The sequence below is a fragment of the Balaenoptera borealis genome (genome assembly GCF_965194805.1).
Source record: "Balaenoptera borealis genome assembly, chromosome: 13".
Taxonomy (NCBI): domain Eukaryota; kingdom Metazoa; phylum Chordata; class Mammalia; order Artiodactyla; family Balaenopteridae; genus Balaenoptera; species Balaenoptera borealis.
The window spans coordinates 26,987,656-27,014,046 of NC_138870.1; the positions used below are offsets into that span (position 1 = coordinate 26,987,656).

The 26,391-nt window shown below is 38.5% G+C and overlaps 1 protein-coding gene across 10 annotated transcripts in view; it reads right to left on the reverse strand.

Moving 5' to 3' along the window:
• DENND5B (DENN domain containing 5B) overlaps positions 1–26,391 on the reverse strand; it is a 228,235-nt gene that overhangs the window by 64,969 nt on the left and 136,875 nt on the right. For all 10 annotated transcript variants that reach the window (XM_082352055.1, XM_082352060.1, XM_082352058.1 and 7 more), the window contains 3 exons: positions 9,369–9,556; positions 3,036–3,572; positions 135–366 (listed from right to left, as the gene is read on the reverse strand). In XM_082352055.1, the coding sequence (XP_082208181.1) occupies positions 135–366; positions 3,036–3,572; positions 9,369–9,556 (957 nt within the window). The remainder of the gene's footprint in view (positions 1–134; positions 367–3,035; positions 3,573–9,368; positions 9,557–26,391) is intronic.

Here is a 26,391-nt window from a genome sequence, read left to right on the forward strand (position 1 = left end):
TCTCTTGATACAGTACAAGGGTTAACCAAGAAGTCTAAAATTGAAAATTAATTCTGTGGTTTATAAGGCCAATGATGTGTAAAAAGATATGATCATGGATTTTAAGTTAATTTTAAAAGGCATAACAAATGTACCTGCTTCTTTTAAAGTGCTGCATTTCTGATATATAGATGTCCTCAAGGTGGGTGCCCTTACATTATACAGTCTTATCTTCTCAATCCGAGAGTCAAAGACTCGAAGCAAAGGATCTTTCTCTTCCCACTGAGACATAATTTTATTATCAATAAAGGTGGCAAACATCTGTGTTTCAATGAAGCGTGAAAGAAATGGCAGGTAAGGTTCTGGCTGGTCAGACAGAAAGGAAGCCTGTAATGAGATAATTAGGCAATTATTAGTGCAAAGAGACCACCTCAATACTACATGATAAATCCAAAAATTATCTGTTGCTAAGATCATTCCTTTTCAATCTTATAACACACAAAACTGATGCTTGAAATTTAAAAATCCTTAAAACTCCACTTTTTCTTCCTATCTTCTAAAGTCATAGAATTTAGGTCACTTAGTTCTTTAGCACTGATCCCACCTTTCAAAATTGATTTACATTCTGGTCCTCATGACCATTATGCAGAAAAAAGGGCATCATTAATGAAAGACGGTAGATCAGTTGCTGCATTATCGTCAATCATTCTCTTTACTTACCATTAAATTTGACCCCTTTCCCCAGTGAGCTGTAATTTCTTCTGCTCTCTATTCCTAGCCTGTGCCAAATACCTCCAAGTCATAAGGCATCGAGGTGATTAACCGATACAATAAGATATACATAAGCAATAACCTTAAAAAACCCAACAACGTGGAATTTGTGCTTATGGGTAAAATCTTTGGTTCAGGGGGATGTTTTCCTAGGCCCCCACAGTTAAAAACTGATGGATGAGCATTAGTTAAAGATCAAACTCCATCCAGACCTGTGCTGAAAGAATAGGTTGGGCCTTAACAACTAAAAAAAGCACTGCCTGAAAAACCATCCAAAGCTAGCCAAGCCTTTGGAAAACATGTACAACCAGCCACATGTTCCTGTTACCAGCTTGTCTGCTTGCATGGAATGGTTCAGTAAATTGTAATCAGTTTCTAATTCAAAGGGTTCATTTTTTTCCTTTGGCTCCTCAGGTCCATGTGTGTAGAGGAATTCTAGCCACAATTTGACACTAGCTAAAATTTGGAAGTGGATTACTATTTCAGCTGTGGGGTTGCTTTTGCTTTTCATTCTTTTGATTAGGTGCAATGTGGCAAAAGCCAGAAGGGGAAAGGTGGAAGGATAAGTTCTGACCTAAGGTTACTCTCCTTAATACTCACTAGCTTCCTCCTAGCATATTTATTTAGGAAATAAATTCTGAAATTTAGGATGCCTTTGAAAAACTTCCTTACAGAAATCCACTTATTCAATTTAAGTGCCTCCATAGTTCAGATGTAGTTACACAAATCCAAATAGCCAAATAAAGGTTCACAGTCATCTCCAGAAATAGTTCACCTCTTCAAAAGATGTTTTACAGATAAATATCAATTTTACTTTTCATAGAGCAAACAGCCTTTTTTCCTAAATGGACCAAATGTCTGGCTTTTGATATTCAGATCCTTGTGGGCTACATCACTTAAGTTAGCAAAAACTTGGCTTGCAGGACTACTATGTGATAGTCCTGTAAATTTTCCTAGTGAAAATGAGATGATTACAAGCCTTCTGGAATCCAACATGAAACTTTCATTTCTCTAGGGGTTATATAAAAAGAATTCCATTTATAGTTTGAAGCTACATAAAGATTAAGAAGGAAGAAAGTACCAGTGCTCGATTTAGATAAGAATTTGAATTGCTCCAAGGATAAATCATGAGTATACACAGATTAGTTCCAAGCTGGCTAGGAAAAAATGTGGAAAAATGGTTAAGCTTAATGAGAACGGAAACTAAGAGCAAGAATACATTTGGAGAGGTGAAAGCTTCTTAATTTGTTAAAGAAGTTTTCTCAAACATAAAGTGCATCAGAAATTAACTGTTAAATGTGCTTTATATAACTCATCTAAAAAAATCTGATGAAATCAGAAAATAATCTTTTATACCACCCACCTTTACAAAAATTTTTTATTAATTCTTATTTGTCAGATGCTCCAAGATTGTAGATTAGCCTCTTAGAACATATTAGCCCCTTTGAGCGGTCTTTCATGATACAAAGATACTATTTAGCAAAAAGCCATAACTCATTCTAATAGCAATATCATGCCTCGGCAATCACAGAGGCAAGGGACTGAACTACACCCTAGTGACCTGAAAGAGTTAATGCACACCCTCAAGTGCTTTTGTCTGGAAGAAAAAAAAATTTGGTGGATATGTCCAGAAAAACTGGCAGAAGAATACTCTATAGTAAACCTTAGAAAGAAGCTTCAATTTCAGCAGGACAATCAAAAGTTAGTGTCGTTTTCTGTCTTCCCTTTCCAAAAACTTAGGAACAGAGGGTTAAAGTCATAAAAACTCATTTTTCTCATAAAACCTCACTTTTTCTCTCTTTTGATCCTAAGATGAGATAAAAATTTACCTTCTGAAAGTAAACTGTTACCTTTACATGGGCAAGTTGTGACTTCATTGCAGGATGAAGACAAAATATAAGAATAAGGATTTATTAGAAAAGGAATAGGCCTCATTTAACTAGACTTGATCCTAAAATATGAGTAAATAAAATGCTTACAAGGTGAGATAGTATTAACAGATTTGAAAAACATGGAATTTAAGTTTCATTTCAAACATCTTCAAAGTATAGAAAAGTTAAAAATAAGGTTAAAGGCAATTAAATACATAATTCAATGAGCAGCTTAATGAGCTAGTTGATTTATACTTTCCAGTGAAATTATTTTATATAGTATAAAATACTGGTAAAAAAGAGTTCTTAAAGGGAAAGGAGAGGGGGAAAAATCTGTATTTTAAAAAAGTTAACAAAATCAGTAATGTATAGCCCACTAAGAACCATAAAAAGGGAAACTCTGCTTCTTTTTACTTTGTCAAAGTTCTGCATCTGTTCCCGGTTGGTCAGCCAAGATTCCATGTCCTGGGCAGTCTGAATCACAAACGCTTCATAATCTGCAAACATCTGTGTAAAGCGGTTAGCAAAGACCTCTCGGAGCTGTACGTTGAGCTGGTAGTCCCTTAGTTCTGCCTCTTCACACTGCAGTTTTAAATCTTTTTCTTTTTCACTCAAAGAGGCAGAGAGGTCCATTTTTTCCACGGTCACACCAGTCCGCTTGGCTAGAGCCTGGAGGCGGGCTATGGTTTCGTTGCCCTTCAGTAACTCATACATGCTAATGTTATTAGCAGAGACGTTGCCATTCTTCTTGTCATTGACCAAGTCTTTCAGAACCAGATTCTTTAGCTTGGTGGCACTCTCACTACAATGTAGGCTGCCCTCAGGAGGGATCCCAAATTGAAGAAGAATTTCAGAGAGTTCCTGGATAAAATCTACTTTATTGGGGAACTGTGGAAATTCTTCAGGCAACTCAATAAAATGGTTGTCAATATCCACAAAACACAAATTAGCCTGAAAGAGGAAAAAGAAATACAAAGGTTTTTAAATTGGGAGATTGGGATTGACATATACACACTATTATATATAAAAGATAACTAATAAGAACCTGCTGTATAGCACAGGGAACTCTATTCAGTGCTCTGTAATGACCTATATGGAAATGGAGTCTAGAAGAGAGTGGATATATGTATATGTATGGCTGATTCACTTTGCTGTACAGCAGAAACTAACACAACATTGTAAATCAACTATACTTCAATTAAAAAATTAATTTAAAAAACTTTTACTTAATAAAATGCTAAAAGTATCAATTAAAAAATACAAAGGTTTTATAGTAATTTTATGTTCTAAAATATTCTTGCCAACTATTATAAACAAAATCAACTATTATAAAGAAAAGGTTGCACTGCCTTTTATGTTAACCTTCTCAGAGTTAAGAGTATTTTATTCTTTAAAAATAAATCTCTGTTGCCAGCATTTTTCCCTATGTGAGGGAATATATAAGTATATATTTAATACATATGAAACATTTCCCCTGGGTCTCATCAGTTTATTATAATCTGGATATAACTCTGTAATACATGGCATCGAATAGGCTTTCCTTAGACAGGTAAAAGCACACAGACTCATAGTACCTTATAAATTAGGCATTGGGTTAAATAAAATGCTTACTGAGCTTGAACTTTCTATGCCATTCCACTGCTCTAACACCGTTTATAATGTAAATTAACAATAAATGCTAAAATTTAGCAGCTGTAGTACCCCAAAATGGAATGAAATTGGCAAAGAGCAATCCAGTCCACAGAAAATCCACAAATTTTCACTTTATCTAAAATTAGCTTCAACCTCTTACATGGCAAAACCATTTCAGAAGCCACTGGACAAAGAGCAGGAGGCAGAGAGCGGTGGAGGCAAGTGCCTAGAGAAAGATAAGTGACGAACCCTTGGGTAACTCAGACTTGACTTGAACATTTTTGCGTTGAGGAAAAGAGGAGACAGAAATAGAGGAAATGTTTTTTGAGTTTGTTTACACTCTGGATTTTGAATTGAAAGACTTTTAAATATCTTTCAAATAGATACAGAAAATTCAAGGGGCTAAAAGTACCTGCCTAAAATTTGGATTGTCCCTCAGGTACTTGATGACAGTATATACAAAGACAGTATTTTACCTTTACTGTCCATACCCTCTTGATCAGAACAAGGTTGTCAGAGTAAAGGAAAACTAAGCTCCTAAGCAAGGTAGTCCATCACATAAAACTGATCCTGACTGCATTAGTAGCTGGACACAAGGCATGGGGTGAAGTCAACAAACAGAATAGGAAGCCTCACCTCATGCTTCCCCATCTCCCCGCCCCTCAACAATGCCCCCAGGTCAGCAAGGAGAGAATTCATACTGTCTTCTGATCCTGAATGCCAAGGTAAGATGAAAAGAGGAGAGCAAACAATTAGGTCTCTGTTATTCTCTCCTTTTTTTTTTTAAGTCAAATTTTTTTAAAAAAATTAATTAATTTATTTATTTTTGGCTGCATTGGTGCTTCATTGTGGCTCCCGGGCTTTCTCTAGTTGCGGTGAGTGGGGGGGGCTACTCTTCGTTGCAGTGTGCGGGCTTCTCACTGCGGTGGCTTCTCTTGTTGTGGAGCAAGGGCTCTAGGCGTGCGGGCTTCAGTAGTTGTGGCTTACGGGCTCTAGAGCACAGGCTCAGTAGTTGTGGCGCATGGGCTCTGTAGTTGTGGCACACGGGCTTCGTTGCCCCACGGCATGTGGGATCTTCCTGGACTAGGGCTTGAACCTGTGTCCCCTGCAATGGCAGGCAGATTCCTAACCACTGCGCCACCAGGTAAGTCCCTGTTATTTTTGTTTGATCCCTGTTCTTCATGTTAGATACTGATGAGCAAGAAGTATAGCAAAATTCCAAATTAAGATTGATAAAAACTCAAAATTTTCCACCATCCAAAAACAGAATCAACAGTGATTCTTCAAGCCTAAAATAACCTTTGAATCCAACCCTTTAATTCTGCAGATGAAGAAACTGAGGCCCAAGAAGGTAGGTGACTTCCTGACACCTGTTCCAGGTACGCACCCTCAAACAGCCTGGTAGCTTAAGGGATTTTTTTCTTCTCCATTATGCCTCATCTCCAATGTCAATAGTTTTCTCTAAATAAAGTAAGAGCTGAAGTCACATCTTACTGAAGACAGTAGTGCTATTACAGCTTTATTTAAATCCACATCTTTATATATGTTTCTACAGTCTCTAGAAAGTAGGATATATTGTAAGGCTTAAAGGGAGAAACTAGGTCACCATAATTCAAATGGATGATTCAGTATCTTTAAAAACGGAAGAAAAAATTCACTAACTTGCTAATCTAAATGTTAACCAGCAACCTCTCACCACTTACATTTTGTACTGTATCCTTCATTAATGCCTTCCTGCTATCCTTTTCTATACCTCTCCTTCCCCTGTGAAAAGAGAAAAATGATACATTTGGGGAAATTTTAAAGCTTGTTATGCTCATGTAATCACTGCTGAGCCAAAAATGTGTGGCAAGGTGGATGTTCCAGCACCACAGCTATGGGCCTGTCTTCATGTTCCCGCGAGTCTCTCTCACCCTCCTATGCTGACTTACAGGGGCCTGAATTGGGGCTTTGATTATTACAAAGTAGAAACAGGGAATGTAAACTCATGTTATAAAAACTTATTGAAGAAAAACCAAAAAGCCCTTTTTCTAAAACAGATAAGAACTCCATACAATAGAGTATTCTAAGTCAGTTTCTCACTTTTAATACCATTAAATTAAAAAAAAAATTTTAAGAACTCAAGAATGAAAAATATACTCAACATCTCAATCTTATGATGTTTTAGAACTAAATATTTCTTTTTAAAAAAAATTTAATTATTTATTTGGCTGCACCAGGTCTTAGTTGCAGCCCGCGGAATCCTCGTTGCCTCGTGCGGGAACTTCGTTGCGGCATGCAGGCGCTTTTAGTTGCGGCATGTGGGATCTAGTTCCCCCACCAGGGATTGAACCCAGGCTCCCTGCATTGGGAGTGCGGAGTCTTAACCACTGGACCAACAGGGAAGTCCCTAGAACTAAATATTTCTATATTTTTACCGATTAACACTGCCCAGAAGCCTTCATATGTAATTACTTCCAATTAAAAACAACAAACATTCCCTCAAAAGTAGGGGACAAAGACTTGAAGCTTAATGATCTCTTCTGCCATGAAGGCTTCCCATGTTCCTATCCTAAAGGCATCTTGATTTCCTCTGTATACATTCTTAGCTCTTTCATTCCTCTTATTCTTTTTTTTTTAGCCTGTGTTATTGATATTTGTAAATGTCTTATTTTGGAAATCAGAAATCACCTCTTAAAGGTGACATTTTTCTCTAGATGTCTCCCAGTATATTGTACACTAGTAGTGTATGATACAACTATTTGATGAATGAATGAATAAGGCTTAAGGAGATTGTCATTTTGTGGAACCTTAAAAATATAGGCAAGAGGAAGAAGTATCCAGGAATGTGAGTCGAGGGCAGCCCTCTTCATGTTTGGTAAGAGTCCTGGTTTCTCAATGGCTGAAGTTAAGCTGGTATAAATAAGGGTAAGCCAGAGGGGCATATTTAACATTTTCATAACATTTTAGGGCAAGATATGACAAAAAGAAAGTAGCAAAGCAATGCTGTTTCAGTTTTTCCCTAGATTTTTTTGTCTACTGTTCACTGTAAAGATGAGCAAGAATGGTAGAAACTGAGGTACAGTCTATGCAACTAATCCCCAGTGCTACATCCTTCCACCATCACTCTCCCCGCCTCCCCCGACCAAAACAATATAACAAATGGCTACCTGTGCCTATCATTTTGGAATCATGGGGCAAGTGAGTGGGTAGTTAATTATAAGTCTATGTAGTTACATTAGTTAGCTAACAACTAAAATCATGTCTTCTTAAAATAATCATTTTGTAAACTTATTTTCACAACTATTCTAAGAAGCCCTCTCACTATTTTTAGCTATTAGTTTATTTTACAGTTTTCAAGGCAAAGGAGGGTATTACCAGTCACTTTTTTAAAATGACTATTTTTATACCCACTTCCTCCTCCAAATTCTGTGGAGTAGATTATTTCATCTCATTGTAAAACGAAACCAGAGCAAAGTGATATGCTATTAGCCTTTTCTTATAAACCAGTAATGCACTAATGAATACTTTCTATACAGAAGCAGTGCTATTTTCACAGCTGATTCAGGTTATTTCTTATTATTCTACTCTGTGAATACATGAGTATGTATATTTATTAAATAGTGTTGGTTTAGTGAATGAAAAATTAGAAAATCACAGACATTACTGTAAGAGCTTTCAGAATTTTTAAGTTTGTTTATTTTTAGAGTCAGAGGATACACACAGGCATAGAGACAGAAAGATTTCCTGACAACAAATACATCAAGGTGGCATTTAAAATTTCCCAACAATTATTACTCATGCAAAAATGGAAAGATAATATTTATGTGTCTAAAAATATATCATTTAATTAACATGCAAAGAGACCAGATACTCAACAAGAAGCCAAAACATGTCACTGTTTAAGTCTTTAAAACAAAATGCATTTGGCTAGTCTATTTCTTTTTCCTTAAAAATTTAAAGGACTTACGTCTTTGAACCAACAAGATACTTAGATTAATTTAATAAAAGAGAAAATGAGAGTTCAGGTATTAGAAAAAAGAGGTATAAGAGAGAGGGAGAAGCAGAGAACGTGCACAAGCTCAGAAAGAGCAAAACAGTTTGCATGTGTATTTTATATGATCTGAATCAAGCTATTTTCCCCTGAACAAAAATGTTAATTTTGGTAGGGAAACATTCATTAGAATAAAGTAAGCAGTGGATGATTACAGGAATCAATACTGGGTATAACGTCCGTGGCTTAGTGTGTTATTTTAAATTCATTTATTAAAATGAGAATCTCTATGGGTAATAAGAACAAATAAGAGTGAAGCACAGCATGGAAGATTTTATTAAGAAAGGTGCTAATTAAATAGCGAATATAATGTAATTAACCATTTTACGTTTTTTAATAGGCCATGGCACTCTCATCAATATTTCAATTCAAAGGCTTTACATTTCAATTCTGAGTACCATTAACAACAGCTAAAAATCAGATTCAAAATGCTTTCAAGAATTCCTGTTTATTTTCTTCTGAAACAACATTTGAAAATATAACACACAGAAAGCATAGTAATCTTAAGGTAGACTAAAAGCTAAGGGTTAGAATTTTTATCTCAACCAGCAAGCTAAGCTAACATTTAGAAAAAGCTGATAACGGGCCTTACGTCTGAAAACAGACTACTAAAGTATTTAATATTTCCATGATCTCTAGCTTGCTGAAAGATGTTACTTTCCATTTGATAGAGCTCAAGAATCAAATTCACCTCAATTAATACAATAATTTAAAGGATGTTAAAATTGGGCTGTACCACTTAAAAACAAAATTTATAACAGGAATAGAGAAAAAGAAATAAAATGTTATTAAAATAATAAAGCTCCTAGATAATACTACTACTGCTCCATCTTCACAAATTTACAGCTGTGAAAATTTGCCACTGTCCTGTTTTGATCCATGTTTAATTAATGACTGTGTCATATAATAACCATCAGGAGTCAGGATCTGCATTCTATGGCTGAGCCTCTGCCCTAGACCTACTTGGAAGATTCAGAATAGCCAGAGACTCAGTTCAGACAAAGACAATGCTATCTAACAAAAGTGGGCTTGACCTAAATCAACAAACAGCAAGTGTTTCATCGTTCATTGTCAGTTTTTACCTCTTGAGGAAGTTCTAGCTTAGAACGGTCAGTTCCTTCTTTTGACTGAAGGCCCATCAGATAAGGGACAGGAGCATCAAGAAAATGTAGCAGAGAAGCAGGGAGGATGGGCACATAAACATGTTGCCACTGAAATGGGAACAGAAGTGTGGTGATGCCTTCCGCCACAGTCATCAGGCGTTGATAATCTGTACAGAACAGCAACAACAAAAATGGAGGGGAAGATTACAAATCAAAACATAATCACTGCATTAAGCTTGAAAATATCAATTTCCAGAAAAAATTCGTGTGCTAATAAATAAGTAAAATGTTTCTTCATGACCATGCAGAAAAGAGGTCAGCTCTATTCCACCGTAATTAAAGAGTTAAATGTTTTCACTGAATAGTTTTAAGGGGGTATGAGTAGGTGGGAAACATCAGTAAGCTCTTTGCTTCTGAAAACACTGGTATGTGAAATGACATTCCCTCAAAATGCAAAGCAAATAAGAACTAATAAAATTGCTCTTGGCACTTCTCCCATTGAAAAGGTGTAAGAATATTGCTACTGATCACTTTTTATATACATGTATATCTATGCAATCCTCAATTCAGAGGCTCTGTTTTTCTTGTATAAATGATCATGGCTATAGCCTACAGTTATTCTTATTATATTTATTTTAGCCTTCATTTTGTGGGTCCAAGAAATCAACAGATATATGCATTCATAGTCACACTTCCTACATTAACCTCCAACTCAAATCTAGGGACAAAGTGAAAGCTACCTGAAAATTAGAGGTTGGTTTTTTTGTTGTGTTTTGTTTACATAAACTAATTTATCAAAACTAAAAACTGTCCACAGTATTAAAGTGCCTTCTCACCCCCACCCCCAGTTTTACTGAAATATAATTGACATATAACATTTGGTGTACAACATGATGATTTGATATATGTATAAACAGCAAAATAAGTTATCACAATAAGTTTAGTTAACATTCATCAACTCACACAGCTACAAATAAAGTGCCCTCTAAAACCACTCTGCCATGGATACTATACATACATGTGTCTATATCCCTACTTAAACCTTCAGAGGCAGACGTGTTTCAGAATTCAGATTTTTTCTTTTTTAATTTAGAAAGGTAATATTGTGCATACCACACATACCTGAAATATCCAGGGCAGCATCCTGTAATCAAATACATTAATGTTTCTGCAGCAAACTATATGAGTGTCCCAGTATACTCAAAGAACTTAAATAGGGTCACTTTGGTTCAGATCTGATTTTGCCGATAAATGAGTTACCAAAAAAAGTTTGGTTTTCAGAATGGATATTGTGGAATTATAATAATTCTCTCACAGAATTTATTGTGCATAAATACAGTAAAATCTGGGGGAGTAAGACTCTGGGGAAGTCTTTTTTAAAAGGTTAAGGGAAATGATCCGATGCTACTTGGTTCCTATCAAACTCAAAGAACACCCAACCATGCAAAAGCAGGATGTTTTCCATTGAAATTTTTCTTGTGTTGTTTTATAATCTGTAAATGACTACCTTTAATAGTCTACAATGGGATTTTGGTCATGAATCATCAGCTATCCATAGCCTACATGTATTTAAAATTTTCCTTATTTGGTTCATTATAAAATTTTAGGTGAAAACCTGTTTACAGGAATACTTCTAAAAAACAAATACCAGGCAGCTTGAGGGAAGAGGGTGTTTGGTATTTTGTGGGCTGCACAGTGACCCTGCTTGGAGTGGGTGGTCCCGTGAGACCGTTTATGCTCTAAGAACAACATGGCTCAGCTATGAGCATCCAATCAGTCTACAGTGACAGGGAGGCTGAGCTGAGAGCTAGATCAGTTCCTGGGTGTCAGGGGCTTTTTTCTTTCTTTCTCAATTAAAAGCCAGACACAGGTGAAAGGTTCAGGGTTTTAAGCAGTCAGATCCTGTGCCAGTTATCTACTGATCTATTTACTGAGCTCCAAATCACTCCATAGGTGGTCTATGAAAATGGACTGGACTGTACGCATGTTCTCTTTTATAGTGAACACACCGGAAAACTTTGCCAGTAGAGGACAGCGGAGAGACACTGCAGGAGGAAGCGCTTCTCCTCCCTGGTTTTCGAGCGTAGTGGGCAAGGCGCAGTGTTTTGTGTGTTCTTGCTCCTTCTGCATGGCTGATCACTGGTGTGGATATGTGAGGACATCTGGTGGCCCACTTCCCCGGCCACACGCCCAGAGCGGGCAGCCTCAGTGACTGGGCCCTCCTAATGCAGATACGGCACACTCGTCTCTCACAGCCACCTGGCGCCCTGACAACTTCTGTGTGCCTGCTCACCAGCCGCAGCTCACTTGGACCTGGGAGGTTTGTCTTCTGCTTGCCTGGTGACTGAGGATCAGCTCTGGCCCAGGCAACCCACTGACCTCCACCATCCAATGAGCTGCCACCACACTTTCTTCAATGAGATATGAACCTCAGCCTTCGGAAGTGGGTCCCCTTCCAAGTTTGTCCTTCCTAGGGTACCCTTTAGAGTTTTCTTCATGTCTTTACAGTTTCCTATTATAGTTTAATAATTCTTCTTATTACTTTCCTCTATTTAAATTACTGTGTGGTTTAATCTGTCTCCTGATTGGACCTATCCTGAAAGGCAGAGGGTTTTAAGCCGTCATACCAAATCCCTAGCAGCTTGGCTACTTTATTTACTGTTGATGGAAAATGTTCAACTCAAAGGAAACACAAATTCTTTAAGGAATGGAAACCAGCATCTTGGGCTATTTTCTTGCTTTGATTATGGTAAACTTTCACTTGGGAAGTGAAAATAAATTATATGTTTTCCCCTCTTCTAGTAGACATGAACGACTGATACACATGGTTTATTTTTCCTTCACCACAATTCCACCAACTTGTGGGTGTTCTATGTCTATTCTTTTTTCCAGTTCTGCTTTCTCAAGATTGGTTTAAACGCCATACACTTTTTAATAATGCAGTTACTTAGCAGAAACAAGACAATTCTTTTTAACTGAATCAAGAAATAAAAGGTAGTTTTCTTCTTTAAGCATGTTTTAAAAAATTTAAATAATTTGGAAAATTACTTTTTCTTTGATACTCAAAGTGATGAATGTGTAATAAGTTTCCACATTTAAGACATGCCTCAGCATGGCATATGAGGCTCTTCATAATTTGGCCCTTTCCTGCTTCATTTCTTACCACCACATATACAGTCAAATCATCTGCTTAAAATTCATTTACTGAACATGAAATATTTTCACAGGTCCCTGTGCCTCTGTACACCCCTTCCCTCTGCCCAGAATGTCTCTTCCACTTGCAGTACCTGGCTAAGTTCCACTTTTTCCTTAGGCAATGGTTCCTTTGGAAAGCATTCCGTGAATACTTCTTATCGTCACTAGAGTCCCTTCCACATGCTTCCACAGTACCCCATCTCTATTTCCATAACACTAATTATTTCTCTCACTAAAACTATTAAAATTCAATTATAATTATCTATTCATTTATCTCTCCGCTCTTCCCTACTAACCATCACCTGCTGGAGAGCAATGACTATATTTTTAATCTCAGAATTTCTAGCACTTGGTACGGGACCTACTACATAGTGAGTGATCAATAAATGTGTACTAATAAATTAATATGTTAACATCTAAGACATGTAAAATGAAATAAAACTATTGGACATTATGCTTGCCTATGTTATACAATAAAACATACTGCCAAAAATTTGCCTAGCAGTGGCACAGGCACAGACCCTGAGATGGCCTGGCCTCCACTGTCTCATCCCCGGGTCTCGGCCCCTGTCCACCAGCATCACTGTGGAGAATAAGGTCGGCCCCGTGGGGACAGTCCAGCGGCCTGGGGCTGGAGCTGACGTTGGGGGCACAGGACCCATGTTGCAGGCTGAGGAGATGGCTGAGTGACACAGAGCAGGTCCAGCGCTGGCTGGTGGTGCAATGCCCCATGAAAACGCCATGATTATCGGGGTTTACATACTGTGAAGCACTGCCAGTGGAGGTGTGAGGATGGTGGTGTCCAGCACACCTCTGGTGAACATCCTGATGCAGCTGAAAGATTATACATGTACTAACCCAAGGCAGTGACTGGTTACTAACTGAGCCAGGTTGGCTTTAAGGGCTTGGACCCATGCATAATTCAGCTTATCTTCCTAGTTCACAAAGATATCACAAAAGGCAGAATACAAATTCAAATGAACATAAAAAAAAAAATCACCCTCGATGATGGCTGAAAAGTGAGCTACATTTTGCTTTAATCAGATTGACAAAGATTAAAAAGAAAATCACAGCAAAGGTGTGGAGAAAAGGGTATTCTCATACATTGCCTTATAAAGGCAGCATAAATTGCTAGAGCTTTGTACTTGGCAATATCTATCAAAAGCTTAAAAAATATACAGATCATCTGACCCAGCAATTCTAGTAATTTATCACATAAATATACAAAAACATATGTACATGGACGCTTATGTATAAAGTGTCATTTATAACAATAAACTATTTATAATACCCTAAGTAACTAACAAAAGGGTTAGATTTATGGCCAGTTATATAATGAAATATACTGAAGCTATTACAAGTATATCTATATTATCAACATGGAAAACCAAAGTGTGTTTGGCAGCAGCAGGAAGCAGCTAAGTACTAAAAACCTGCTGAAACTCCACTTCTGGGTATATGCCCAAAAGAACTGAAAGCAGAGTGCTGAAGATATATTTGTACATCTATGTTTATAGTACCATTATTCGCAGTAGCCAAAAACTGGAAACTATCCAGGCATCCATCAATGGATGAATGGATAAACAAAATGTGGTATATACATACAATGGAAAGTTATTCAGCCTTAAAAAGGGAGGAAATCCTGATATATGCTACAACATCATGGATGAACCTTAAGGACATTATGCTAAGTGAAATAAGCCAGTCAAAGAAAGACAAATATTGTATAATTCCACTTACATGAGGTATCTAAAGTAGTCAATTCATAGAAACAAACAAAGAATGGTGGTTGTCAGGAAGGGGCTAAGAGGAGTGCAAAATGCAGAGTTATTGTTTAATGGGTATGAGTTTCAGTTGAATATACTTAATGCTACTGAACTTTTCACTAAGCAATAGTTAAGATGGTAAATTTATGGGTTTTTTTTCATACCACAATTTTTAAAACTTGCTGAATATAATCTATATGGAAATAATCTGTGGGAAGTGGAATCCCCCCAAAATGGATCTATGAGAATAAATAATTTGAATCTGACTTGAAAAGGATTTATTTGATATGAGATGACTTTTTTAAAAAGTATACATATGTTTCAAAGTCAAATAGGCTTGCAAAATAGGCAATGAACTATATATTCATTGAGAACTGTTTTCTAAATTAAAAGGTCTTGTTTAATTCATAATTTTAAATAAAATATAGCTTCCTATAAATATATATATCTATACCTTCATAAAAATATAATTTTCTCACACTCATGAGGATATGTGAAAAGTAGTATCTTATTGCTTCAATGAAGGTTAAAACAAAAACAAAGTATTTATGCACATACTATGTACTTAAATTATTTAATGTAGGTTAAATATAATTGGTAATTGTTGGTAAAAGAGAAAAAAGATCTGGATTATTTTCCTATTTTACATTACTAATAGTTACATTAATATGCCTAGCAGTTGTTACATTCTGTAATAACTGTCACAATCAATCTGTTCATTTTAATTTTAGTTCAGTGATCTTTTTTAAACATTTCTATTTATGGCAGTGTTGTAGACTAGGACTCCAAAACTAATCTACAAATGGTAAATAGAATAGCTATATAACACCCAATACGTGACTATGAATTTGCCAAAAAAAATAAGGGAAGTTGGGGCTTCCCTGGTGGCACAGTGGTTAAGAATCTGCCCGCCAATGCAGGGGACACAGGTTTGAGCCCTGGTCTGGGAAGATCCCACATGCCACGTAGCAACTAAGCCTGTGCGCCACAACTACTGAGCCTGCCATTCTAGAGCCCGCGAGCCACAACTACTGAATCCTGCGTGCCTAGAGCCTGTGCTCCACAGCAAGAGAAGCCACCACAATGAGAAGCCCGTGCACCGCAACAAAGAGTAGCCCCGGCTCGCCGCAACTACAGAAAGCCCGCGTGCAGCAATGAAGACCCAATGCAGTTAAAAATAAATAAATAAAATAAATAAATTTTAAAAAAAATAAAAATAAGGGAAGTCATTGGAGGCTGGGAACAAAATGTGAGCAAGAGTCCAGTGTGGTAAACCTCAAACATCTGGCTGTCTTTGGAGTGTTTACTGATCTAAGGTGGCCTAGAGCTTCGGTTTTACTTCTGTGCATGTTGAGGGACAAAGTCCAAGAAGGGCTGGAATTAAGATGGTAGATCCTCTTGCAAAAAGCTAGACCTAAAAGGGCAAAAACCTGTAGAAAGGAAAAAACAAAACCAAAATCTGTACTGCCAAGGAAAGCAGTCTGTCCTGGCCCTGGCCATGGCCCAGGGAGGAAGGGGGAAAAAAGCCTCCCTGTGAATTCCTACCTACTGGCTAGTTTTCAAGGATGTTTGGGGCTCTCATGCTATCTGTATGGCCGAAAGAAAGACTAAGAGTGAGAATTTTAACTTAAAGTAAACCTGTGTTGCCAGGGAATTCAGGTGCCTGGTGAAAGAAAATACAAACCCTTCCTGGAGGAATAAACCCTCAATCCTCAACTCATGACATACTGAATTTATCTGAGAAGGAATATAAAATACGTATGTTTAATATGTTTAAGGAAATTAAAGGAAGAATTAGGAGTAAGACTATTTATAGGACCACTGAAATTAAAATGTCAAAGGGGGCTTCCCTGGTGGCGCAGTGGTTGAGAGTCTGCCTGCCGATGCAGGGAACACGGGTTCGAGCCCTGGTCTGGGAAGATCCCATATGCCGCGGAGCAACTGGGCCCGTGAGCCACAGCTACTGAGCCTGCGCGTCTGGAGCCTGTGCTCCGCAACAAGAGAGGCCATGACAGTGAGAGGCCCGCGCACCGCGATGAAGGGTGGCCCCCGCTCGCCACGACTGGAGAGAGCCCTCGCACAGAAGCGAAGACCCAGCACAGCCAAAAAAAATAAATTAATTAATTAATTAAATAAATAAATAAATAAAAAATAAAATGTCAAAGGAAGGGTTAACTATGGATTAAACATGGATAAAAAGAGAATTTATAAGGTGGGAGATAAATCAACCAGAATACAGCACAGAGACAAAGAGAGAGAAAAAGAGGTTGAGAGATATGGAAGACTGAGCAAGACAGAATAACACGTTTAATTAAAGTTCAGGAGGATAAAAAAGAAAAAAGACAGATGCAAGTAAAATTTAGAAAGATGGTTAAGAATTTTCCAACGCTGGTGAAAAATATTAACCCTAGATTTCAGGAAACACAATGACTCACAAGCAGGACAAATAAAGAAACTCTCATTTAGATAAATCACAGTCAAAATACAGGACACCAAAGACAAACAGAAAATCATATATATAGCCAGAATGAAAATAGACTTCTGGCCAAGGAATGACAATTAGAGTGATTGTGATAAATGACTTCTCAATGGCTACAATGGAAACCAGAAGACAGTAGAATATAATATGCTAAGAGAGAGAGGAAAAAAAACTTTCAACATAGAATTTAATATCCAATGAAACCATCTTTCAAAAACAAGGACAAATTTAAAACACTGTCAGACGAACGAAATCTAATAGAGAATGCCACCTCATTTAAGGAACTTGTAAGGATACACTTTAGGAATAAGGAGACTAATCCCAGAAGAAATACCTAAGATACAAAATCGAATGTGAATTTTTTTAAAATGGCAATTATGAGTAAGTTTAAGCAAAATCAAGTACATAAAATATACCTAATTTGAGGGATTATCAAAATTTTGAACAACTATAACAAGTAAGCCATGATGGGGGTGATTGGAGTCAAAGCATTTTTAGAGTATCTGTATTTTAAAGATTCCGATTAACATAACACTGAGTGTTCATGTTAAAATTTCAAAGTTTACCATTAATAAAGAGAAACAGAGCATATAACACCTACAATAATTAAATTAAAAAAAAAACTGCAATGAGAAAAAACGTTTCAATTATTTCAAAAGAAGGCAAAAAAAAAAAAAAGAGGGAGAAAGGCAAATGGTCAAAATAAATGAAAATTAAAAAATTTTTAGAATTGAATAACGAAAATACCAGATACTAAGACTTGTGGGATGCAACTAACATAACACTCAAATACTTAAGATGTTAATACTGGGGGTGGGATGGGTCCAAAGGAAGTAAAAAACAAAACCAAAAATTAATAAAACAGAAAACAAAGATAAAAAAGAGAGTACAAACAAAGGTAAAAGTTAGTTCTTTAAAAAGAGTAACATAGTGGGGGACCTTCAAAATGGAGGAGGAGTAAGATGTGGAGACCACCTTCCTCCCCACAAATACATCAAAAATACACCTACTTGTGGAACAATTCCTACAGAACACCTACTGAATGGTGGCAGAAGGCCTCAGACTTCCCAAAAGGCAAGAAACTCCCCATGTACCTGGGTAGGGCAAAAGAAAAAAGAGACAAAAGAAGAGGGACGAGACGTGCACCTCTGGGAGGGAGCTGTGAAGGAGGAAGAGTTTCCACACACTAAGAAGCCCCTTCACTGGTGGAGATGGGGGTGGGGTGGGCAGTTGGGGGGAAGCTTCGGAACCACAGAGGAGAGAGCAGCAACAGGGTGCAGAGGGCAAGGCGGAGAGATTCCCGCACAGAGGATCGGTGCCGACCAGCACTCACCAGCCTGAGACACTTGTCTGCTCACCCACCAGGACAGGTGGGCGCTGGGGGCTGAGGCTCGGGCTTTGGAGGTCGGATCCCAGGGAGAGGACTGGGGTTGGCGGCATGAACACCGCCTGAAGGGGGCTAGTCCGCCACAGCTAGCCGGGAGGGAATCCGGGAAAAAGTGTGGACCTGCCGAAGAGGCAAGAGACCACTGTTTCAGGGTGCACTAGGAGAGGGGATTCCCTCCCTGTGTGCCCACAGAAGGCAGAGAACTGCCTAGGCAAGCTCCAGAGAAGGGCACAAGCTGCAGCTATCAGTCCAGACCCCAGAGACGGGCATGAAACGCTAATGCTGCTGCCGCTGCCACCAAGAATCCTGTGTGCAAGCACAGGTCACTACCCACACCCCCTCCCAACCCCCCCGGAGCCTGTGCAGCACGCCACTGTCAGGGTCCCGAGATCTAGGGACAATTTGACCAGGAGAACACACAGCGTGCCTCAGGCCATTGCAATGTCATGTCGGCCTCTGCCGCCACAGGCCACACCGCATTCCAATTATGACTACCGTACGCCTCCCTCGCCTCCCTCTCCCGAGCCTGAGATGGCAAGAGAGCCCTAATCAGCCGCTGCTTTAACCCCCTCCAGTCTGGGTGGGGAACAGATGCCTGAGGGCGACCTACATGCAGAGGCGGGGCCAAAACCAAAGCTGAACCTCAGGAGCCATGCAAATAAAGAAGAGAAAGGGAAATTTCTCCATGCAGCCTCAGAAGCAGCAGATTAAATTCCCACAATCAACTTGATGAACCCTGCATCTGTGAAATACCTGAATAGACAACAAATGTTCCCAAAATTGAGGCGGTAGATTTTGGGAGCAACTGTAGACTTGGTGTTTGCTGTCTGTGACTGATTTGTTTCTGATTTTTATGTTTATCTTAGTTTAGTTTTTAGTTGTTATCATTGGTGGATTTCTTTATTGGTTTGGTTGCTCTCTTCGTCTTTTATTTATTTATTTAAAAAAATTTTTTATTTTACTATTATTTTTTTAATTTTTCTTTTTATTTTTTTAAATTTCTTTTTTCCTTTCTTCCTTTTCTTCTGAGCCGTGTGCTGACAAGGTCTTGGTGCTCCGGCTGGGTGTCGGACATGAGCCTCCGAGGTGGGAGAGCCAAGTTCAGGACAGTGGACCACCAGAGACCATGCGGCCCCACGTATTATCAATCAATCGGCAAGAGCTCTCCCAGAGATCTCCGGCTCAACACTAAGACCCAGCTCCACCCAATGACCAGTGCTGGATGCCCCATGCCAAACAACTAGCAAGAGAGGAACACAACCCCACCCATTAGCAGAGAGGCTGCCTAAAATCATACTAAGTTCACAGACACTCCAAAACATACCACTGGACGCAGCCCTGCCCATCAGAAAGATAAGATCCAGTCCCACCCACCAGAACACAGGCACCAGTCTCCTCCACCAGGAAGCCTACACAAGCCACTGAACCAACCTCACCCACTGGGGGCAGACATCAAAAACAACGGGAACTATGAACACGCAGCCTGCAAAAAGGAGACACCAAACACAGTAAGTTAAACAAAGTGAGAAGACAGAGAAATATGCAGAGATGAAGGAGAAAGGTAAAAACCCACCAGACCAAACAAATGAAGAGGAAACAGGCAGTCTACCTGAAAAAGATTTCAGAGTAATGATAGCAAAGATGATCCAAAATCTTGGAAATAGAATGGAGAAAATACAAGAAACATTTAACAAGGACCTAGAAGAACTAAAGAGCAAACAAACAATGATGAACAACATAATAAATGAAATTAAAAGTTCTCTAGAAGGAATCAATAGCAGAATAACTGAGGCAGAAGAACAGATAAGTGACCTGGAAGATAAAATAGTGGAAATAACTGTCGCAGAGCAGAATAAAGAAAAAAGAATGAAAAGGATTGAGGACAGTCTCAGAGACTTCTGGGACAACATTAAGCGCACCAACATTCGAATTATAGAGGTCCCAGAAGAAGAAGAGAAAAAGAAAGGGTCTGAGAAAATATTTGAAGAGACTATCATTGAAAACTTGCCTAACATGGGAAGGAAACAGTAAGTCAAATCCAGGAAGTGAAGAGAGTCCCATACAGGATAAATCCAAGGAGAAACACACCAAGACAAATATTAATTAAACTATCAAAAATTAAATACAAAGAAAAAATATTAAAAGCAGCAAGGGAAAAGCAACAAATAACATACAAGGGAACCCCCATAAGGTTAACAGCTGATCTTTCAGCAGAAACTCTGCAAGCCAGAAGGCAGTGGTAGGATACATTTAAAGTGATGAAAGGGAAAAACCTACAAGCAAGATTACTCTACCCAGCAAGGATCTCATTCAGATTCAATGGAGAAATTAAAACATTTACAGACAAGCAAGAGTTAAGAGAATTCAGCACCACCAAACCAGCTTTACAACAAACGCTAAAGGAACTTCCCTAGGCAGGAAACACAAGAGAAGGAAAAGACCTACGAAAACAAACCCAAAACAATTAAGAAAATGGTAATAGGAACATACATATCGACAGTTACCTTAAATGTAAATGGATTAAATGCTCCAACCAAAAGACATAGACTGGCTGAACGGATACAAAAACAAGACCCGTATATATGCTGTCTACAAGAGACCCACTTCAGACCTAGGGACACATACAGACTAAAAGTGAGGGGATGGAAAAAGATATTCCATGCAAATGGAAATCAAAAGAAAGCTGGAGTAGCAGTTCTCATGTCAGACAAAATAGACTTTATTTTTTATTTTATTTTTAAAATTTATTTATAATTTGTTTATTTACTTTTGGCTGCATTGGGTCTTTGTTGCTGCTGCACATGGGCTTTCTCTAGTTGCTGCGAGTGGGGGCTACTCGTTGTTGAGGCAGACGTGCTTCTCTTTGCGGTGGCCTCTATTGTTGCGGAGCATGGGCTCTAAGTGCGTGGGCTTCAGTAGTTGTGGCACACAGGCTCACTAGTTGTGGCTCACGGGCTCTAGAGCACCGGCTCAGTAGTTGTAGGCGCACTGGCTTAGTTGCTCCACGGCATGTGGGATCTTCCCGGACCAGGGCTCGAACCCGTGTCCCCTGCACTGGCAGGCGGATTCTTAACCACTGCGCTACCGGAAGTCCCAAACTAGACTTTAAAATAAAGACTGTTACAAGAGACAGAGAAGGACACCACTTAATGATCAAGGGATCAATCCAAGAAGAAGATATAACAATTGTAAATATTTATGCCCCCAACATAGGAGCACCTCAATACATAAGGCAAAGGCTAACAGCCATAAAAGGGGAAACTGACAGTAACACAATCATAGTAGGGGACTTTAACACCCACTTTCACCAATGGACAGATCATCCAAAAGGAAAATAAATGAGGAAACACAAGCTTTAAATGACACATTAAACAAGATGGACATACATGGTATTTATAGGACATTCCATCCAAAAACAACAGAATACACTGTCTTCTCAACTGCTCATGGAACATTCTCCAGGATAGATCATATCTTGGGTCACAAATCGTATTAAGTATCTTTTCTGACCAAAATGCTATGAGACTAGATATCAATTACAGGAAAAAGACTGTAAAAAATACAAACACATGAAGGCTAAACAATACGCTACTAAAAAACCAAGAGATCACTGAAGAAATCAAAGAGGAAATCAAAAAATACCTAGAAACAAATGACAATGAAAACGTGACGACCCAAAACCTATGGGATGCAGCAAAAGCAGTTCTAAGAGGGAAGTTTACAGCAATACAATCCTATCTCAAGAAACTAGAAACATCTCAAATAAACAACCTAACCTTACACCTAAAGTAATTAGAGAAAGAAGAACAAAAAAACCCCAAAGTTAGCAGAAGGAAAGAAATCATAAAGAACAGATCAGAAATAAATGAAAAAGAAATGAAGGAAACAATAGCAAATGTCACTTAAACCAAAAGCTGGTTCTTTGAGAAGATAAACAAAATTGATAAACCATTAGCCAGACTCATCAAGAAAAAAAGGGAGAAGACTCAAATCAATAGAATTAGAAATGAAAAAAGAGAAGTAACAACTGACACTGCAGAAATACAAAGGATCATGAGAGATTACTACAAGCAACTATATGCCAATAAAATGGACAACCTGGAAGAAACGGACAAATTCTTAGAAAAGCACAACCTTCCAAGACTGAACCAGGAAGAAATAGAAACTATGAACAGACCAATCTTAAGCACTGAAATTGAAACTGTGCTTAAAAATTTTCCAACCAACAAAAGCCCAGGACCAGATGGCTTCATGGGTGAATTCTATCAAACCTTTAGAGAAGAGCTAACACCTATCCTTCTCAAACCCTTCCAAAATACAGCAGAGGGAGGAACACTCCCAAACTCATTCTACAAGGCCACCATCACCCTGATACCAAAATGAGACAAAGATGTTACAAAAAAAGAAAACTACACGACAATATCACTGATGAACATAGATGCAAAAATCCTCAACAAATACTAGCAAACAGAATCCAACAGCACATTAAAAGGATCATGCACCATGATCAAGTGGGGTTTATCCCAGGAATGCAAGGATACTTCAACATACGCAAATCAATCAATGTGATACACCATATTAACAGACTGATGGATAAAAACCATATGATAATCTCAATAGATGCAGAAAAAGCTTTTGACAAAATCCAACACTGATTTATGATAAAAACTCTCCAGAAAGTAGGCATAGAGGGAACTTACCTCAACATAATAAAAGCCATATATGACAAACCCACAGCGATCATCGCTCTCAATGGTGAAAAACTGAAACCATTTCCTCTAAGATAAGGAACAAGACAAGGTTGCCCACTCTCATCACTGTTATTCAACAGAGTTTTGGAAGTTTTAGCCATGGCAATCAGAGAAGAAAAGAAATAAAAGGAATCCAAATCGGAAAAGAGGAAGTAAAACTCCCACTGTTTACAGATGACATGATACTATACGTAGAGAATCCTAAAGATGCTACCAGAAAACTACTAAAGCTAATCAATGAATTTGGTAAAGTAGCAGGATACAAAATTAATGCACAGAAATCTCATGCATTCCTGTACACTCACGATGAAAAATCTCTAAGAGAAATTAAGGAAACACTCGCATTTACCATTGCAACAAAAAGTATAAAATACCTAGGAATAAACTTACCTAAGGAGACAAAAGACCTGTATGCAGAAAACTATAAGACACTGATGAAGAAATTAAAGACAATACAAACAGATGGAGCGATATACCATGTTCTTGGACTGGATGAATCAACATTGTGAAAATGACTACACTACCCAAAGCAATCTACAGATTCAATGCAATCCCCATCAAACTACCAATGACATTTTTCACAGAACTAGAACAAAAAATTTCACAGTGTGTTTGGGAACACAAATGACCCCGAATAGCCAAAAAAATCTTGAGAAAGAAAAACGCAGCCGGAGGAATCTGGCTCCCTGACTTCAGACTATACTACAAAGCTACAGTAATCAAGACAGTATGGTACTGCAACAAAAACAGAAATATAGATCAATGGAACAGGATAGAAAGCCCAGAGATAAACCCACAAACATATGGTCACCTTATCTCTGATGAAGGAGGCAAGAATATACAATGGAGAAAAGACAGCCTCTTCAATAAGTGGTGCTGGGAAAACTGAACAGCTACATGTAAAAGAATGAAATTAGAACACTTTCTAACACCACACACAAAAATAAACTCAAAGTGGATTAAAGACCTAAATATAAGGCCAGACACTTAGAGGAAACTCTAAGAGGAAAACATAGGCGAACACTCTATGACATAAATCACAGCAAGATCCTTTTTGACCTATCTCCTAGAGAAATGGAAATAAAAACAAAAATAAACAAATGGGACCTAATGAAACTTACAAGCTTTTGTATAGCGAAGAAAACCATAAACAAGACGAAAAGACAACCTTCAGAATAGGAGAAAAAATTTGCAAATGAAGCAACTGACAAAGGACTAATCTCCAAAATATACAAGTAGCTCATGCAGCTCAATATCAGGAGAACAAACAACCCAATCCAAAAATGGGCAGAAGATCTAAATAGACATTTCTCCAAAGAAGATATACAGACTGCCAACAAACACATGAAAGGATGCTCAACATCACTAATCATTAGAGAAATGCAAATCAAAACCACAGTGTATCACCTCACACCAGTCAGAATGGCCATCATCAAAGAATCTACAAACAGTAAATGCTGGAGAGGGTGTGAAGAAAAGGGAACCCTCTTGCACTGTTGGTGGAAATGTAAATTGATACAGCCACTATGGAGAACAGTACGGAGGTTCCTTAGAAAACTAAAAATAGAACTACCATATGACCCAGCAATACCACTACTGGGCATACACCCAGAGAAAATCACAATTCAAAAAGACACATGCACCCCAATGTTCACTGCAGCACTATTTACAATAGCCAGGACATGGAAGCAACTTAAGTGTCCATCGACAGATGAATGGATAAAGAAGATGTGGCACATATATACAATGGAATATTACTCAGCCATAAAAAGAAACGAAATTGAGTCATTTGTAGTGAGGTGGATGGACCTAGAGTCTGTCATACAGAGTGAAGTGAATCAGAAAGAGAAAAACAAATACCATATGCTAACCCATATATATGGAATCTAAAAAAAAAAAAAAAGGCTTTGATGAACCTGGGGCAGGACAGGAATAAAGACACAGACGTAGAGAATGGACTTGAGGACACGGGGAGGGGGAAGGGTAAGCTGGGATGAAGTGAGAGTGTAGCATTGACATATATATACTACCAAATGTAAAATAGCTAGCTAGTGGTAAGCAGCTGCATAGCACAGGGAGATCAGCTTGGTGCTTTGTGACCACCTAGAGGGGTGGGATAGGGAGGGTGGGAAGGAGACGCAAGAGGGAGGGGATATGGGGATATATGTATATGTATAGCTGATTCGCTTTGTTATACAGCAGAAGCTAACACAACATTGTAAAGCAGTTATACTCCAATAAAGATGTTAAAAAAAATAAAAAGAGTAACATAATTGACACACTTTATGGAAAAACAACCAAGGGAAAAAGAGAGAAGGCATAAATAAATAGTATTAGGGATGAAAAGGGGGACAAAACTACAGACACAGCACATATTAAGAAGATAAGGAAATATTAAGTCTTTATGTCAATAAACTGAAAGCTAAGAAAATTATTCCTAGAGAAAATAGAAATGAACAAAAATTGATTCAAGAAGAAAGAGGCGCTTCTAGGTTGGTGAACACACTGAGGTGCAGGGAGGATGATGTGCCTGGAGGGGCATGGAAGCTCTGTGTCCTTCCCCCCCATACCTTCTCCTATACATGTCTTCCATTTGGGTGTTCCTGAGTTGTATCCTTTATAGTAAACGGTGACAGTAAGTAAAGTGCTTTCCTGAGTTCTGTGAGTCGTTCTAGTGGGTTCGTGGGAAAATCCCCCCCCCCGGAAAGTGGGGTTGTGGGAAATCCTGAATTCGTAGTTGGCTGGGCAGAAATGTGGGTAGCCTGGGCACCCTATTTGTGGCTGGTGCCTGAAGTGAGGGTAGTCTTGCAGGATCAAACCCTTAAACCTGTGGAATCCGATGTTAACTCCAGGTAGTTCATGTCAGAAGTGAACTAAATTGCTGATATCAGATCTGATGGGTGTCAGGGAGGAAAGAAGCTCTCATTTAGTGTCATAAAATGTGGAATTCAGTAGAATGACACAGGCTCACAGAAGCATGTGGTTTAGGAAGAGAAAGGATGAGGAACAGGGCAGGGTATGAGGAACCTTTGACTCCTGGGTGGCCACATGATCAATCATGGTGTAGGGCAGCAGCTATGCTGAGATAAATGACTGAAGGTAAAAGTTATCGATGGAATTTGTTGATGGATCTAACTCCTGGGGAATTGTGTCAATGGATGCATAAAGAAATACAAACCAATAAGAAAAAAGTGAAATATACAATCCCTTGATTATTGTTAGCTATAATAGCTAAAATGAAATTAAAAGAGAGTGCTGGGTCAGATTTTGATGCTGGGCCAAGTAGCTTCAAAGCTGCCCCCAAAAGCAAAAAATTATTCAGGGACAACAAAGAGCACCTCAAGACTGCCAGTCACCAAAGTTCACGTGTGGGGTTGGGAAGCGCAAAGCCAAGAAACTACTGAGACCACGGGGCTCAGTGTGA